Raw genomic sequence first — 18,463 nt, forward strand, 5'->3', positions numbered from 1 at the left:
GGGCTTTTTTAAAGGGAAAAGTCACTGTGCCTAGTATAAAGGCTGGTGTTAACAGAAGATGCATCACCTGTGTGTACACATGGATAGACACAGGTGCACACATGACAACTTCTATTCATTTCACACACTCCATTCACAGTTTGTCCTTCAGTCGAAATCTGGGAACTGGCAAATCACAGCAACTCAGGTGTCAGTCTACAAGTGTTTGCAGAAGTTAGGCAATGCAGTGCACTGCTAATTATAGGTAACATGATACATGAACTATTAGGTTTACTTTGTATGACTTTTTGTTCCAAAATCAAGCACCATGACCAAAGATCTTCCCCTAGAGAGATTTCTTTAAACTTTAATAAAAATTTACAGCTTTCTCCCAAGCCCACAACTGTAAGGAATGGGAAAGTTGTAGACTAGCACAGTAAATCAAATCTTAGTACCTTTTCCCCTAAAGCTGTAGCAGACTTTTTTCACAAGCTGTGTTTGAGTACACAATGAATTTTGAACATACTAAGGCAACTACCCCATCATTACCATATTTTCTCTATTCTAATTTTCTGGAGCAGTTTAATTGTCCCCTCTGTCAAGTGTGAAATTGAACTGGTAGGTCGATTTTTTCACAGCACAGTAAAGGCAAGACATACAAATGCCAGACCCCAGAATCTGTGTCAGCTATGTCATTGATGCCCTGTTTGGTCCTGTGTACTTAAGGGTTATAAATGATGATTATACACGACTCTGCACAAAACGTGTTTTGCTACACTTAACTCAAGAGTTCTTTCTGTGCTGGGTTGCAGTTACACCAAATGCTTGCAGAGATGGGAGAACTGGAGAATACCTACATTATTTACACTGCTGACCATGGATACCATATTGGGCAGTTCGGACTGGTCAAGGGGAAGTCAATGCCGTATGACTTTGATATTCGAGTTCCCTTCTTTATTCGTGGTCCAAGTGTGGAGCCGGGATCAGTGTACGTTCCCTTATGTCTCTAGCACAGCTGTTGAGCCTATGTAAAATGTAAAATGTTTCTGAGAACATCTAATTATCACTTTGTCTTGTTTCATTTCATAAAGGATGCCCTATTATTGCAGAGCAATGAGTCTCATAAACAGGCAGTTTTTTCACTTTGTAGATTATGAATAAGTTATAATTCAGATGAGAAAACTGTAATGCATAGTCCTGTAGGGTTCAGCTTGGGTTTTGCTTTTAAAAATAATGTGCTCATCTTTACTGCTCACTCTGTCATTTAGCATCATGCCCTCATTGTCAGTCAGATAAGAGCAGTGTTGCTGCTGCGCCTCCTTGTTTAATCGTGCTTAACTTTTTCTTCGTGATGTCAGTCTGCAGTACTGGCCTATCATTCTGAGTTGTAGACTTCAAAGGGGGTTTTCTAAACTTAGCACTTCTGTAGAGCTTTACATCTTCAAAGCCCTGATAAGCATTAATTATCATTCTATTTCCAAGAGAATGTGAAGACTTATACATTGAACACATGGCAACTATGACCTTTCCTGTTGATTTGCAGTGTGCCTCAGATAGTTCTGAACATTGATCTTGCTCCAACAATTCTGGATATAGCAGGCCTTGACACACCTCCAGATATGGATGGCAAATCTGTCCTAAAGCTTCTGGACTTGGAGAGACCAGGAAACAGGTGGGTCCCATGATCCTTTTTTAGCCAGTTCAGAAGCAAACACCTAAGTAAATCAACAGCTGAGTGGAAAAACAGATTCTGTGAAAATGAGTTGTGTCATGGCAACGACCACAGCTTTCCCATTTCAAGAGTCTCTTAAGTAGTAGATCTATAAAATTGCGTGTATATATAAGTGGAGAGTTGTTTTTTTCCAAAAATAATTTGTTAACACTTACACGGTGGTGTACTTCAGTGCCAGCAGTAAATGTCATTATTTTACTTTCAGGTTTCGAACAAACAAGAAGACCAAAATTTGGCGTGACACATTTCTAGTGGAAAGAGGGTAATTATTAGGGGTGAGAGAGTTTTGGGAGAGCCTGCCTGCTGGGAGTACTCCCTTGTACATGCTTTACTTTCTTCTTCCTCCTCTTCCTTTTTATGGTCAGAGAAGCAGTAAATTCTGCAAGCAAACTGACAGGCATGACTTTTTTCCTACTTTCCCACCACTGCCTTTGCAATCTACTGTGCTCCCAAATCCCTTTCTCTGAAGAAATTTGAAAGCATGCTTTTCTGGTGATTCTCCTAGCCTCTTTCCCTAACACTGTGCTTGTGCCCACTTTTGTCATTATCCAAATAATTTTCTTCCCAAATCTTGGTTTCAAATCCAGCTGTGTAGAATCCTCTTATCATCTGATTTTGTATTTTCCATAATGCATTAGAAGCATTCTTCATATTTGTTCTATCTAAGACTTATGTGTAATTGAGATTGATGATAATAACCGCTCCTCTCTTTCCTGATAACTCCTTATACCCTCTTACCTTGCCACTTGTTGCTGTGAAATTTTTCTCTGGGTAAAAACTTCACAGCAATTTCCTTTTGGTACTTTATGACTTTACAGATTATGAAAACCTTGTCTGATGTATTTCAAAGCAGTGCATGAAAGACACGTCATAATATGTAAGATACAGCCGAGCTTGTGCTGAGTATAAAAGTCCTGTTGTGTCTTCAGCTCTGTTTTCCAGCCAAGAAAGTATTGCTTCAAAGAGTTTTGCTTTTTGTAAAAACCTATATTTATGTATGAATGGTGTTGAACTGTACCACTTAGACATATTTTAGCAGCACTTATTTATCTTCTGGCAATTTTCAGCCAGTCACCTGAGGCTTTTTTTCAGTATGTGACCTACATCGAAAGTCAAACAGAAATGTGGGGATTTTTTTCCCTGAGAAGACATTAAACCTTCAATTAGCTTCACTGTTCAAGTTACATTCATCCTTAGGGCTTAGAACAATGTATCTAAAACACTCCAATTTATTTTTTTATAAGCAAATTTCTGCGCAAGAAGGAGGAACCCAACAAAAACACTCAGCAGTCTAATCAACTACCAAAGTACGAGAGAGTCAAAGAATTATGCCAACAAGCAAGATACCAGACAGCCTGTGAACAACCAGGACAGGTAAGCCACAAGTAACTGCAGTTTTCTAGGTGTCACAGGGAAATACGCATTTTACACTATGGGTCAAAAGAATTTGAAGAATATGGCTTTTGGAAGGTAACTAAAAGATCACTGTCGTTAATATCTTCAGAGCCAAAGAAAACCAGACAAATTTCTCTAAGCAGTGGTCAAATTCAAGGTGCTGAAGACCTGGTCCTACATTTGCTGTCTTAGTACAGAGCTTATCGTAAAACTCTCATGCTCAACAATAACGTGAAACGACTACTCTTTCTTTGATCATGTGCATTGATAAATATGCAAGATAGTTCAGTAATAATTGTTAATAAGGGAGAGAATCTTTCTGAGCTGTGAAAGCTTGTACTAACTGGGCTAGGTCAGAATTACCAAAGCAAGCTGGTTAGTTCTAAGGTTACACATGAATTCATTTGCTGGGATGAGCAACTGAACAGCACGCTTACTAATCATCATCCTTTAATATTTATTGAAACACTTTAACTAGAAGGGTCCCCTTGCCCAGAAACACTCTCTATTTCAGGTCACTGTAAGGATTCAGGCAGTGATACGCAAGCATTACCTTTTCTTTTTTCAGCTTTAGTGATTTCAGTATAACACCTGGTCTAATTGCCGGCTCATAAAACCAGAAATTACTGCACCCCTGACTACTATGCTTACACCTGCATTTCTGCAGTACATGCACAGGAATAGAACTAAATTAAGAAAAGTGATTCTGACTGCAAATTCTCTTCAGTCCATCCTGAATTAATGCAATACCTATGGTTACATACGAAGACGGATTTACTGGGGAGATGTGCATCCTTCTCATTACACCACCTCCAACCACGCTGGGGCACACGCTGGGGGCCCCAGGCAGCGGCTTGTGCCTGCCTTGCCGTCCCTGCAGTCCATCCCCGTCCGCACACACCTCCCCGCAGAAGTGTGAGGTGATTTCTCCCAGGCAGGCGCTTGCGCTTTCCCCTCAGATGTTTGCTCGGAGCGCTGCCGGCAGCCGTGGGCCTGGCTGAGCTCTGGGCCGGCTCTGCGGAGCGGAGCGAGGGCACAAAGGCCTCTCTGTGCCGGGCCGGGCCGCTCGCTCCGCGCCACCCAGGGCGCCTGGCCCCGGGCAGGCCGAGCTCAGGCCAGCCCGAGAGCCCGCCTGGGGAAAGGCTCCGGCCCTGCCTTGCCCCTTCGCCTCCTGTGGAGTGTAGGGTTACAGCAATTCTCGGTTAATCACAGATTGGACTGGATTAATGTTTCGGCTGTCACATCCTTGGTCGGGTCCTCTGTCACAGCTCTTACCTCACACATGCTCCTTAAATGCAGCCACTTTCGAAGGGATATACACAATATTGCAGTCTCACCCAAGGGCAAAGTTTTCAGGAGTTCAAGCACTGCTGTTGTAAACAGATTAAATTTGAAAATCTGAATGCTTCATTAAAACTAAAGGAGATCAAGTAGGAGATGAAGTAATTTAGACTGTTCAACGCTGTTTCATTTTAAAGTAACAAAATATTTTCTTTGCAATTATTCCTTATATTTTTGCCTCTTATGCCAAAATCCAGGTTTGGAATAACTACTTTTCCACATATGAATAGAAAAGGTTAAGTGTCCTGACCAGATACCACACCTGAAGCAGTAGGAAACCCTGCTCACAGGCCTGTCCTCACCCCAGGGCAGTAGACCCTATTGGTGAATCCCATATTGGTGAATCCAGTTTGATCAAAGGGTGAAGGAAGAAGGGCAGCAAGGAGGCTACAAGAGCAATAGTGTTTGATTGTGGGTCTCCCACCTACAAACTCTCATCGAGGTCTTTTCGATGTTGAAGATGTGTTGTCTGCACAGAGCCCAGCAGCCATCCTTCACAGCTGGATGAAAGACAGGGCTGAACTGATCTCTTTGAGAACGATTTTCAGACACAGCCATTGGTTTGTACACATTATTTTCTTTAAAAAATAGACCAAGGCTGTTCCTGTTAATTCCAACATCCTGAAGGCTTCCTACAGGGGTGCTGAAGTTAAATATGCCTATGGAAAACTTCTGTTGGGCAGAGCATCATGAGAGGTGGAGCATCCTCTGGGCTCATTCAGCCCGAGGGGCACAGACCCATTCCTTCCACTCCATCTGCCCTCATGCAGCCCTGGGAAACAAGGCCAGTTTCTCTCTCAAGGACAGACTAGCTGTGGTGCTCACAGGAAAGCCAGCATACAATAGGTAAAGTGTGAATTTAAAGACCAGCATTGGACTAATATGAACTTCAGTGAGGCATTGCAATGTGAAATAAGAACCTGCAAGATTTTTTTCTGTGTAGAGAAATTCTTAAAATGAAAAAAGTTAGCAGTTAATAAATGTACCTTAGTCCAAGCATGTTCCAATGTGCACTTCTGAGCCATCATAGTTTAATATAAGGTTCCTGCAGCAGATTTGCTCTAGTCATTTTGCACCTCTTAGAAAAGAGAAAATATTGCTGTGCATGAATTAACTTTGTTTTATCTTTTGAGATTTGTTGATTTCAATTACATAGGTGCATATATAGAAATAAAATCTTCATTTAAATTATGGTCGTTTATAATACTTCCTACATTTACTCTAATCAGTTTCAGTTAACATCAGTTAAATTAAAATTACTTTCACAGAATGAATGATTGCTGACAGATTCCAAAATAGTGAAATTACTGGTCTGTGGGAAGCTGCTGCTAAATGTCTGAAACTAAGAGTAAGCATTTGGGGAATTAATACACCACTAAAAGTTTTCTCTTAATTTAAATCTACTCTAGTCAATACACAGTTTATTTGAAAAGGAGAACACAAGAAAACTGAAAAAGAAAAAAATATTTTTCCTGTATTAAAATGAGGTGAGATCCTGAGATCTGCTAGTTTCAAAGTCTCCAAGGCTGTGGTACTCAGGATAATACTTGCTTCAACTTATTTTCTCTTTAAAAGAAAGGAAAATAAAAGAACCTAGCGTAATAACTTTTTAATCAAAAGTTTCAAAATTCTCAATTTTTTATGCCAAATGTGTATCTGAAAATAGATAAACCTAAAAAAGGGGGGGGGTGTTGAAGAGAAAATACTAAACATCTGTAGAATATAAATATAAAATACTTTCACTGTTAGTTTTTAATGTATTTAAATTTTCTAGCACCATTGACATGTTGCATCACTTCCATTGTAGATCACATTGTAGATGACTGTCCCCTTGCTGGTTTTGCATAATCCCTTTATGGGAGGACAGTTTCCAAGCGCTCACCCACCTCCTTGGGAACATCTCAGAAGTGAGATGTGCACGGGATGTGTTCACTCCTGAGCTGTGTTCCAGCAGTCACTGACGTGGGTCAGTAGTGAGCCCATGCCAAGGAGAGGAGCTCCTGCTGAGCTGCATTAGCAGGAGCACTGCTAACAGGTCGTGGGAAGTGAGCACTCGCCTCTCCCTGGTGCCTGTGGGCTGCACCTGGAATGCTGCATCCGGGTTGGGATCTCCAGCAGCAGCAGGACTTTGGTGCACTGGAGCAAGTCCAGGGGAGGACCCCAGAGATGGGGTGGAGGTACTGAGAAGGGGCAGAGGTTTGTTTAGCCAGGGAAGAGAAGGCAAAGGAAGAAACTAATTGTTTCCTTTGATTAATCAATGGCTAGTTAGAGAGAGGACAGACCCAGGTATGTCTTGGAGGTGCACAGCAAAAGGGCTATCAGCTGCAGCTAGGGAAATTCTAAAGAGATGCATGGAAAAAAGTGTTGCCATAAATAGGATTAAGGACTGGAGCCCAAAGAGGCTGTGGAAAGTCCACTCCAGGATACATCCAAACCTAATAATGTTGCTGCTTTGAGGATGAACTAAATGACTCCAGATGTTCCTTCAGTGCATGCTCTTAATTTTTTGCTTGCTTAGTACCTGGCCTTGAGGATTTCATGTTTTCTTCTTCCGCCTCAACTTCATAACTTGGGAAGTGCTGTTAATGTTATGAACTTGTAAGTGAGTTATGGGTCACCTGCTCGTGTCATATTTTGGTATAGACCAGATTTCAGCCCCTGCCCTGCCTCAGCTGTTGATCTGTGCTCACCCAAAGCACAGACAGTCCTGTCACATCAGCCAGATTCACTCCCCTGGAAAAGGGAGCAGGAGCTGGTGGGCTCCCTCCTCAGCTTGGGGCTTGGAGAAGGGTAGACATTTCCTTTGTGTTCCCTCCACATCTCCACATGAGAGAATGCTCAAGAAATTATGATGGGAACAGGAGGTTTCTTTCATAGTTTTTATGCCAAATTTGTCACCGGTTTACATGGTGTAACTTACTGAGGTCACCTGATTGAGCCCACTTGGTTTAGCAGTGGATGCTGATGGGTTTTAACACTTAAATGGTTTGCAGGGTATTTTTATATTTCATTGATATATATTTACCTTCTCAGTAATAAGCTACACCATACAGAAATATTGATTCATCTGCAGTGTTCATCTGCAGTGTTCATCTGCAGCATAACCCTGCTTTTGTTTTAAAATGGGAAACAGTTGGTGTCAACTTGTAATAAAGCTTTGTTAATTTTCCAACAGAGCAGAAAAAATAACATGTGAACAAATGTTTCTCTGGATTAATACAACCTTATCATGACACAAATCTCTTCTCAGCTTTCCACTGGAATAACCTGAGACAAGAATATATGTTAGTTCAGGAGGTTTAGAGGCAAGCTGCTCTTAAATCCTCCAGCAGGTTATTTTTCTTGAACTCATTCCATCTTCTCACTCATGAAATTCTTCTGGATACTTAGCAAATGTCAAATAAAACCATGTTAACTCTGTTTTCATTTATACTTTTTCTTTTTCTCTTCCCTTACCTAAACGTGTAATTAAGGAGTTAAGTTAATTCATAAGTATTTATTCTTTTTCTCTCCAGTCTGAGTCATAGGAATTTTCCTAAGGCATAATTTTGACTTCTGGGACCTAACACTCTTTCCCAGATCACAGTTACCTTATGAGGTCTGGTGACTGATAGGCTGGATGTGTCCAGTGTACTGCTCAATCCATTATTTATAATCAGTATCAAATCCATAGCCAAATATGCATTTTCATCCTCTCAGAAAAATTACACAAACCACAATCTTTTTTTTACATTTTCCCAATAGGATAAAAAAAAAAAAATAAAAGAACCACCCTCCCAAAATTAGGACTATGAAGCACTGGGTTTGAAATTTCAGCTTTTAGATTGGATGACTCAGCAGTGAAACCCAGACATGGGTCTGTTTATTTTATGGGCATACATCTCCTACCATCTGCTCGACACTACCTGCCAGTTTGTGAACAGCAAAGGTCTGAAACTTGTAAAGATCCATGGCCTTCTGCCAGCTCCAATGAGCACTGACAGTGGGCAGAGCAGGAAAATGCATCGTGCTGCCCGTGTTGGTATGGCACGCACGCACGCACATGAGCTCACACTGTGCTAGACAGGTACAACGTTGTAGCTGCACCTTCCCCGTGCCCTCTTTTCATGCATCTCAGCTTTAGAGATGCATAATATTGAGTTTCCTCCTGAGGAACTCTATCCCAAAACTACCCTGAGGAAATAATGTTTCATTTGGAGAAAATGCCTGAAGACTGTACAGTGAGATTTTAGTTAGATTAGGTTTCAGTGTATTTTACAGTGATCTGAGGTTTTACAGGTAGTCACGGGAGACATGTTGCTGAATCCAAAAATCAGCTTTGTGGTAAATGTGCAAGATTCTTCTGGCTCTGATCCAAAAGGCATGTTTTGTAGCCTGTGCTCCTATTTCTCACATATTTTTCACCCTCTAAAAACCTAGCATAAAAATTTAATTTTATTATTGATATCCATATTTATCAAATTATCATATCAGCATTCAGTCAAAAGAATATCTATTTGCCATATTGAAAGAACACTTGCCATCAATCAGCTCACAGATAATATTGTAAAGGAAATTAGAATGGGGCTTATTAGGTGTAGTCTGGTTTGGCTCGAGTATCTATGTTCTCATAAAATAAATATCACAGGCCATACATTTGTATAGGTCAGCTTTATGACCAGCTGCAGAGTATGAATAAAAACACATACATTAGTAAGAGCTGGCCAGAAGTGTCAGATGGCTGGCAAGCCACTGACAGCCAGAGCCTGAGCACCCACTGAAATCCAACTAAAATTATGCTATGGCATATTAACATCACTCATGGATTCTCCAGATTCCATAACAACCTCCTGATACTTCCAGGAGTCAAAAAGCCCTTGGTGATCAACCTGTTTTACCAGAGCATTGATTCAAAGCTGGCTCTTCTTTGCCATCTCCCCACTGATACCATCTTTTCTTAGTAATAATTCAGTGGAGTATCTATGCACAGGCTTAACTGGAAGCACATGTGTTTGGGACCAGTTATGTGCCTAAAACTAAGTGCATACTTCATACACTTAGTGAACAGCCCTTGTAGCTATTCCTCACTTTAGACCATGGAGAGTCATCCCTCACAGCTGACAGAAACATGCCTGCAATTTAGTTGCTCAAGAATTCATAGGAATTGCCAGAAATTATGATGCCTCTAGTTAAAATACCACTCTGTTTATGAGTTGAAACCAAATGTGAAGATAAGTTCCTTTATCTGTAAAAATAATCTTTCAAGGCATGGTATTTCATATTTCAGCCTAAATAGTTCACATTTCAGCCTAAATATTTAAGTTTTTATCAAACAGAGAGCAGCTCTTCCCAGATTTGACAATTCTTTAAATTCAAGCATTTCTTAATTGGACGTATGAAATATGTTCTGTATAAAATCCAGAGATATTTCAGGAAGATTACTGGATTCACTGGTTTCATCTCTTTCAATGCACAACTGTGTTCAACATTTTCACTATCATCTTACTGGTGTTCTCTAACAGAAGGAATTTTTTCGTATAGTGGCACAGTTTTTAACAAAGCAAATTCTTTAAACCTTTATTAAAGTAACTCTCTGTACCAAAAATGTCTAGACAGAAAACACAGTTTATGCAAGAATTATTTTTAACACTTGCTGTAGTACTCCTTTGAGGTTATCTTTTTGCAGAGTTTCCATTTTAAAGTATCCAGTGAAATGGAATATTAGCTAAGTCCTCTGCAAGTTAAATGTATATGACACAATAGTAACAGATTATTATTGGTATTACTATTTATAGCTAAAGGATTAAACTTATCCTTTTCATTAGCTCCTATTTGTTTGCACCTGATAGTGGATGTTTATTGGATAACAACAAAAGTCTCTCGATGTTGAGCTGTAACTACAAGCAAGTTAATAGATTTGGTAGAGAATGCTGCACAGGAGAAATATTTGCTGTCTTGACCTAGGTGCCTACATTTCTAGAGCTGACAATGCAGTTCATGCATATTTTATAACTAGATAACTGCTATAACTGTGGCACTTAAAATCAATCTTGCCCATACAGCAAGAATGCAAAATTTTGTAGTCTGTAAAATTCCTAGGCAATTTTCTCTTTCTTTCTTTTCATAAGCTTGTGATGTAGCTCAAAATTGCTAATTTTTATATAGCTATTTCTGTTATCTAGTGATTAATTCCTTCTTTCCTTTTTTCCTCCAGTTTCATCCCTGTGTCTTTATCTGAAAGTATTTCTAAAGCCTGTCATACATTTCAGCCCATCAGTTCTTGTAGGACAAACTTCTTCCCTATCTGTTGAACCACGACCATTGCGTTTTTTAGGAACACTTCTCAGGGGCTAAGTCTGTATGTAAATAACTGCCTTTGAATATATTCTTGTTGTCAGACTCTGGAGCATGATCCAACAGAAAGTGGTTCATTTATGAGAGAGTGGTGCAAAACTTGGGATCTACCATTACAGGCTGCATCTACTCAGCTCTAAAATGGAGGAGGAGATTTTTTTTTCCACAAAAATGCAGCAATTCCAAATTTCCTGAGTGAACCTGGCAAACCATCCTTGTTAAACAGCTGCACTCATGTGCAATGCTGAAGTACTGCTGAGATGAAACAACACAGATTAGTATTTCCAGGGGCATTTAGGAGCCTTGGTCAGGACCAGGGTTCAGTTCTGCTCTGTGAGAATGCACAGAGGACATGACCTTAACCAGCAAACATTTCTCAGTATTCAGGTCCAGTTCAGCAGAAATGAACTGCTGCTGCTCTGTACTGTTTACCATAGACAACTAATTACAGGGCACTTTTCAATATGTTGTGTGACACAGCCTCTAATGGCCCAGAGAAAGCAAAAGCAAGACAGCTCTGATTGCAGTAGCACAGCTCTGAACCAGACTCCTTTTCCAGCATTATCACATCAAGTCCCCTGGCACTCCCCCAGGTCTGGTTGCTGCTAATGAAGGAAAATGATGCACACATATTCAGCCTGTGACAGTATTTCCATCTATACTCTTTTCAAATTTAGAGAGTACTTTTCGAAAGAGGAAAAAAGGGAAATGAGATCTTGAGGACATGTTTAAATTCATGAAGTCTTCATTTTTCAGGCCTTATCTTAACATTCCCTAGGCTGAGCAATAATACTCAAAGTCAGTCATACATTACAAAAATGAAAAAGCACCTGTAAAAATATTGCTGCTATGTTATATTTCCGGTTGCATGTTTTTCAGGGTTTCATAACTTTGTGATAAAATCTGACAAGGTATTTAACACTGACGTGTCTACTGCAAATACTAGGTGTTTACATTTCATAGAAACCTTTAGCTTGCCTACTGTTGGGACATTTTTCATGGCTTGTTTAATTCATTTCCCCTCTATGTAAGGGAGCAGCAACTGTCTCAAATCCATCACAGTCTATTAACTGCACAAAGCTGATTGGAAGTCCTGCCTAAGTAGCTATTTACAGTGGAGCACATCACAATGATTCATTCTGAATGTATAGTTTTATGTCTTAATTATAATCAGTAATGAAATAGACTTAATTTTAAGGCTGTGGCACAACTGATTAATACCAGGAAATTGAGACCCCAGGTAGTTATGAAGTCAATTGGTGTTGTCTTCCTTATGTAGCTGCAAGTCACAACTGGAGCTATGCCAGGTAGCAAGGCAAAGCAAAGCCATCAAGGACAAACCATCCCTTTTAACGAGCCCATGTTCTACCCTTTGTCTTTGAAACGTCATTATGAGAACAAACCTCTATCCCCAGAAGAAAATGCATCATGCTAGTGCCATTATCCAAGGAAAAGCTCTTGCTGCAGCACCATTGCCTTTCTTGCCTCAACATGAGGAACAGGCACAGGTACTTACATGTTTAAACTTCAGGTTTGGCAGAGATTAAAGCAGCTCAACTTCTGAAGGATAGGATAGGATAGGATAGGATAGGATAGGATAGGATAGGATAGGATAGGATTAGGATAGGATACGAGTAGTGGTTTAACGCCAGACAGCAACTAAGCCCACACAGCCACTCACTGTCTCCCTCATCAGTGGGATTGAAGAGAGAATTGGAAAAGCAAAAGCTGGAAAACTCGTGGGTTGAGATAAAGTTTGATATGAAAAGGAAAAGCAGCGTACACAAGCAAAACAAGAGGGAATTCATTCACCCCTTCCCAGGGACAGGCAGTTTTCCAGCCATCTCTGGGAGAGCAGAACTCCATCACATGTAACAATGACTTGGGAAGACAAAGTCATGACTCCAAATGTTCCCTTCTGCCCTAACTTTATATACTGAGTATGATGTCCTATGGTCTGGAATATCCCTTTTGTCAGTTGGGGTTGCCTGTCCCAGCTGTGTCTCCTCCCAGCCCCCCCAGCCACACCCAGGCTCCTCACCAGTGTGGCAGCAGAAAAAGCAGGAAGGCCTGGGCTCTGTGTAAGCCCTGCTCAGCAATAACAGGAACATCTCTATATTATCAACCCGGTGTTCAGCACAAATCCAAACCAGCCCCATACCAGCCACTGTGAAGAAAATTAGCTCTACCTCAGCCTAAATCAGCACAATAGGATAGAACAGAACTATTTCTGTTGGAAGGGATCTAACATGATCATTGAGCCCAACTGCCTGGCCACTTCCATTGTGTGTCATTAACAGTACTTTCCAAATGGCTTTTGAACATTGACAGGCTTGGAGCAACAACCCCATCTCCAGGAAGCCTGTACAGTGTTTGACCACTCTCTTGGTAAAGAAATGCATCCTAATGTGCAATCCAAACCTCCCCTGGCACAACTTTGAACCATTCCCACATGTCCTATCACTGAATCCACATCACCCTGCCGGCTTTCCCTCCTCAGAGAGCTGTAAAGAGAAATTACATTGCCCCTCGGGCTGTTTCTTTCAAACAAGACAAATCCAAAGTCCTTAGCTGCTCAGTCCTTTGACACTTTTATCTCCCCTAAGCTCCTCTGCAATTTGCTGACGGGGCAGGGAAGGCACTGGGAAGGGCTGGCAGCCAGCGCACACAAACCCAGCCAAGGCTCCAAGTGCATATGCAGAACAAACCCTGCTTGGTTCAGGGTGGCTGTAAACTAGCAAAGCTCCTCCCAGTGGGCTAAGTTCCATCAGCTTTCAGGTGCGGGATGTCAGGGCTCCACTGGTGTGGAAGCATTAATGATCCTTTTTCACCTTTGCTTTCCTTCTGAACCTAAATTGGGGAGGAATGTGAACTGAAGGCAGGGAGCTGAGGTGAGAGGGAAAGAGTGGCTGGAGGGTAGGTGATGAAATGAGATGAAAGAAGGAAAAGATGAGTCAATGACAAGGAAAAAGGCTGACACAGATGAAGTTTCACAGCATGACTGAAACAATATAACAGCTTGTTGCAGCCAAATGTCAGGAGCTTGTTTTTTTCTCTACCATTGGTCTAGAGTTTTAATTCTGAGTTAGTTCTCTTTTCTCCTACCAAGGTGAAAATAAATCAGTGCAAGGGTCCCTAAATCAACAGGCAGCCAGAAGCAAGGACTATCCTATATTCCTATGGCAACAGTGAATTGTTAGATTGTCTAAGGTGTCTTGTGAAATATCACTGTAAGAAAGACAATAAACATGGGGAAAATAAGAAAACATATACAAATTAAAATTTTATGAAGCCATATTTAGCTTGTGTTAGCTAATGGGGTTATTTAATTGATGGAGAAATAGTGATCCAGAAACCAAAATTAATAGTCCTGAACTTCAAAGAATAGTTTGTTATTCAAACTGGGAAAGAAGGTAGAAAACAGGGGATATGGCAATGCATTCAGTCAGAATCTTCCTTTATGTGCATTAATGCATTTTATAGATCTAAAGATGAGCAGAAGGACCATTATGATTTAACTGCATAAGGCATGCTCAGTGTCTGATTATGCCGGCATGGGCAGGGATTCAGGAAAGTTAGACTGAAAATTCCATCTTAGAACTCCAAAGCATCTTTATAATGACACTTTTTTAAAAGTAAAATTTTAAAAAGGAAAATAAAAGAGGAAATGAATCACATTTAATCCCTGTTTTAAATAGGGAACTATTATTGGCTTGTACTAGACACAGAGCGGGTTGTTTCAGTGTTAGTCATAATACTGTTAAAAATGATCTAAAAGGTTATTGAAGCCACTCCTACAACCTCTTGCTATGATTAATGCAAAGAGACAACGAGAATACTTATTCTACTTTAAAATGCTGCTTTTGAGACTCTTTAAAAGCTAGTGCTCAGTGTTTATAAATGTAACACATACCCAATAAAGACAGGAAATATAGTGGTGCAGTCAACTCTTATCCTGTAACAATCATCTCTTGCTTATCCTGTAACAATCATCTCTCAGAAGGAAGAGAGCACATGCTATGGGAGAGTAAAATCAGCAAAGCTTTACAGCTCTTGGACACCTTTTCTTGTAGAAAGTTACATTGTCACTTATAGATGTACCTTCACACTGAAAGTCTGGGCACAAGTGTAATTTCTGTGCCAGTTATTGGACTTGTTCAAATTAAGGTCCTTTTACATATGGCTTACTGTTCTGAGATCAGAGTCCTGCCAATCCACAGGAGGATCTCAGCATGGAATCCATCTTTAATTCAGCCCACATGTTAGGCCAGAGAGTGCACTCATGGTGCTGTGGTTCAGACTCACATCAGCTCATTCCTCAGGTTATCAGGCCAGAAAATCTACCTGAGGCTTGGTTTTCTTCTCCATTCATCAGTCAGCGTGACAGCATCCCAAAAACAGTCCAGAGCAGCCATTAGTTAATGGAGCTTACCAAAATGTGCATGCTCTGTTATTAGTGTCCATTTCAAAAATTAGGTTGGCAACTCCATTAGGACCAGCATTCATCTGTCTTGTTATTATTAATGAGGCAAGAGAAAGCTACTTATGCTATTCAGTCATGGGAACCAAAAAAGGGCACAGTACAGAGAAACTTTACTGAAACTGCAGCTAAAAGGTTCCAGTTACCAATAACATTACTGAGTTTTGCTCTTTGCAATATCCAACCAAGCTTAGTGCTTTGTATGCAAGATCTGTTCATTGCGGCTTAAGATGAAAAAGTGAACAAAACACACTGAGTAACAGTAATTTGTGCTTGCATTAAAATTATAAATAAACAGAGCTATTTCTAGTTCTACCTATTGTCATTCAGACTACCGCTGACTTAAAATCTTCACAGACTTCTTCTTTTGTGTATTGTATTTTGAGTGCCATGTATAGCAAGCTTTGGGTATGGGCAAAGGAGCTCTGATCTCTTTTGGTTTTAAATAACATTTAGGTTTTTTAAAACAGTATGATGTGGAAAGGAAATTAAAGTCCCAGTTGTTTTTTAATTTGAAATGTGAAGGTGATGGGATCCACTGGAAAAATCCACCTGGAATCTTCCATCTGGTTCAGTGATGTTGATAATTAAGTCAGACAGATATTGTGCAGACAAACTGGAAAAAAAATCTGTTTCCTTTCATTCTCCCACACTTGCTCTGATATTCAGCACACACACAATGCTTTTTACAGGTACTCCTTCCAGAGCTTTTCCTCCCAAGTCTCATACAAATCTTATGGCTTATAACTCCAAAGGGGTTTATCCAAGCTAATTTCTTGTTTACTGTCCCTAAGGTTCTTCCCCTTACTTGCACCTGCTGGCTGTAGGGGATGGTTTATGTATTTTTCTATAGATTACATCCACAATTTGTTCTTTTCTTTCCAAAACACTCTACAACTGAGCCAGTTCTTCCTCATCCATGGATTGGGGATTTTTTTTATTTTTCCCTGAATCATGCTAGAAAATCCAAGTCACAGAACAAAGTACTTTTTTTTTTCAAAGAAGACAAAGGGTAGATGAAAACTGCCTTGCCAATACTCCTTGACTCAGTAAATAAAGACTTTTTACTTGCTCTTTTCAGGGATGTGTGTAGTCTAAATAGTCTTGATTTATATATATGTGTGTTTGGGTTTTGTTGGTTTTTTTCATCTGGGTTGTATATTTTATGCAGATTTGAGGTGATTTCATTCAAGCTTATGTTTTCCTAGCATGAGAAAGATGTTCTGGAGAATGTGCCTGAATTTTTGCCCTAAGTATTTGCCTTCTCAGTTTGCTATTCAAGGGACTGCTTAAATTTAAAAATAAATGTACCTGTCTCCTTCTACTGTCTACCTGAAAGCAGCAGGAGTTTGGAAGGCTGCTGGGAAATCACCTTCATGTCTCTCTCTTGCAGAAGTGGCAGTGCACAGAGGATGCTTCTGGCAAACTTCGAATCCACAAGTGCAAGGTGTCGAGCGACATCCTGGCCATCAGAAAGAGAACGCGCAGCCTCCACTCCCGGGGCTACAGCAGCAAAGACAAGGACTGCAACTGTGGAGACACTGATTACCAGAACAGCAGGACCCAAAGGAAAAATCAAAGACAGTTCCTGAGAAACCCTAATGTGCAAAGTAAGTGTTACTTGATCTCTTGGACTCTGAGGCAGAGAGCAGGAGGAAATGGCTAGCAGAGCATTTTCCTACCAGTGTGCTCTTGCTTTCACTTTCGTGTCTAATGAAAATGTCCAGAATTGGTTCTGCATAATTGGTCCAGTCAGGTTCTGCATAATTGCCTCTGTAATAAGTACTTAAAGTGGGCCTAAAGCTGGAGAGGGACTTTTGACAAGGGCATTTAATGATAAGACAAGGGAAAATCGCTTTAAACTTGGACAGAGAAGATTTGGGTTAAATATTAGGAAGAAATTCAGTACTGTGAGGGTTGTCCAGAGAAGTTGTGGATGCCCCATCTCTGGCTGTGTTCAAGGCCAGGTTGGGCAGAGCTTTGAGCAACCTGTTCTAGGGGCAAGTGTTCCTTTCCACGGGTGCTGGAACTGGGTATTCTTTTAAGTTCTTTCCAACGCAAACCGTTCTGTGATTCTAACAGCAGCAAGAAGAACGACATTTATCCCTTGGATCAGGGCGAGGAGCAGCCTTTAGGCTGCGGTGCGGCGCTGGTGGCGGTGATGCTCTGGTGCCACCTCTCGCGCAGCTCACACACGACAGCCCCGCCGTGATTCGGGGCCGCTGCCTGCCGAGGTGGCCGCGGCGATTGTTTTATTGCATGACTAAGGCTGAATTCACTCGCAGTTTGGTGATGCCCCGCACACATCTGCTCCCCGAGGCGCGGCGGGGCTGCTCTCGGACCCAAACTCTGCCCTGCTCTCGCTTCCCCTGCCCCTGCCCTGCGCGTCCATAGCGGGATCCCCGCAGGGACACCAGCGAGATCACAGTGTCCTCTAGTGGAGCGTGGGCTGAAGGGATTGTACAAGCGGGTTTTAGGACTGTAGCGCTTGGGTTTCTTCCTGCTAATGATTTCTACAAAAGAAGCCTATTTGAAGAGGCTGTTATTTTAAATGGAGCATGATTTTTCTTGTCTCTGCCCAGCAATGCAAGTGAATTTCTGTAGCTGAAGCAATAGAAGCAGATTTTAAAATGTGTTGAAGAGCAGGCTGTGTTCTCTTGCTCTTCAACAGGAGGGTACAAGGCTGGGGAATAATATAAAGATTGGTCTTCAAAGCAAGATGTTACTGAAGTTGTATGAAAAACAAAAAAGTTAGGAGGTGCTGCACAGATGTCTATGAACTAAGAAAATAATGTCAGCATCATTCAAAATATTTCCTGATTTAAAGCCCCCCGCACTGTGGATGTGAACAAGAATCCCTGGTATTTCTTGGTACATTCAACCACAATATTGTCTGTCTTAACTTGTGTCATTGTTTGGCCTAAATACTGTCTTGATCTAATTTCTTCCATTTGTTTAGTATGACCAGAGGAACCTCACAGTGTGTACAGGCAGAGCTCTGCTGAAAAGTGTACATGCCACAGGCTGCCAGGGTGATTCTCAAACTGGGGGATGTTCCCTCAAGTGATATTTTTGTGGAGAGATACATTCTGTGTACCTTGGAAAGAGGTGTGCCAAGTCACCAACAAGGGCTGAAAGGGGATTTTGACTGGAGCAAGTTACTTGGGGAGAGGAAGTAGGGGAAGGATGGAAAACATCTGAAG

General features: G+C 41.0%; 1 protein-coding gene across 8 annotated transcripts in view; it reads left to right on the forward strand.

The window, feature by feature from the left end:
- SULF1 (sulfatase 1) overlaps positions 1-18,463 on the forward strand; it is a 124,332-nt gene that overhangs the window by 90,706 nt on the left and 15,163 nt on the right. For all 8 annotated transcript variants that reach the window (XM_030971105.1, XM_030971104.1, XM_030971107.1 and 5 more), the window contains 5 exons: positions 792-967; positions 1,523-1,651; positions 1,917-1,973; positions 2,956-3,085; positions 16,654-16,870. In XM_030971105.1, the coding sequence (XP_030826965.1) occupies positions 792-967; positions 1,523-1,651; positions 1,917-1,973; positions 2,956-3,085; positions 16,654-16,870 (709 nt within the window). The remainder of the gene's footprint in view (positions 1-791; positions 968-1,522; positions 1,652-1,916; positions 1,974-2,955; positions 3,086-16,653; positions 16,871-18,463) is intronic.

This window comes from Camarhynchus parvulus, chromosome 2 (genome assembly GCF_901933205.1).
Source record: "Camarhynchus parvulus chromosome 2, STF_HiC, whole genome shotgun sequence".
NCBI classification, from domain to species: domain Eukaryota; kingdom Metazoa; phylum Chordata; class Aves; order Passeriformes; family Thraupidae; genus Camarhynchus; species Camarhynchus parvulus.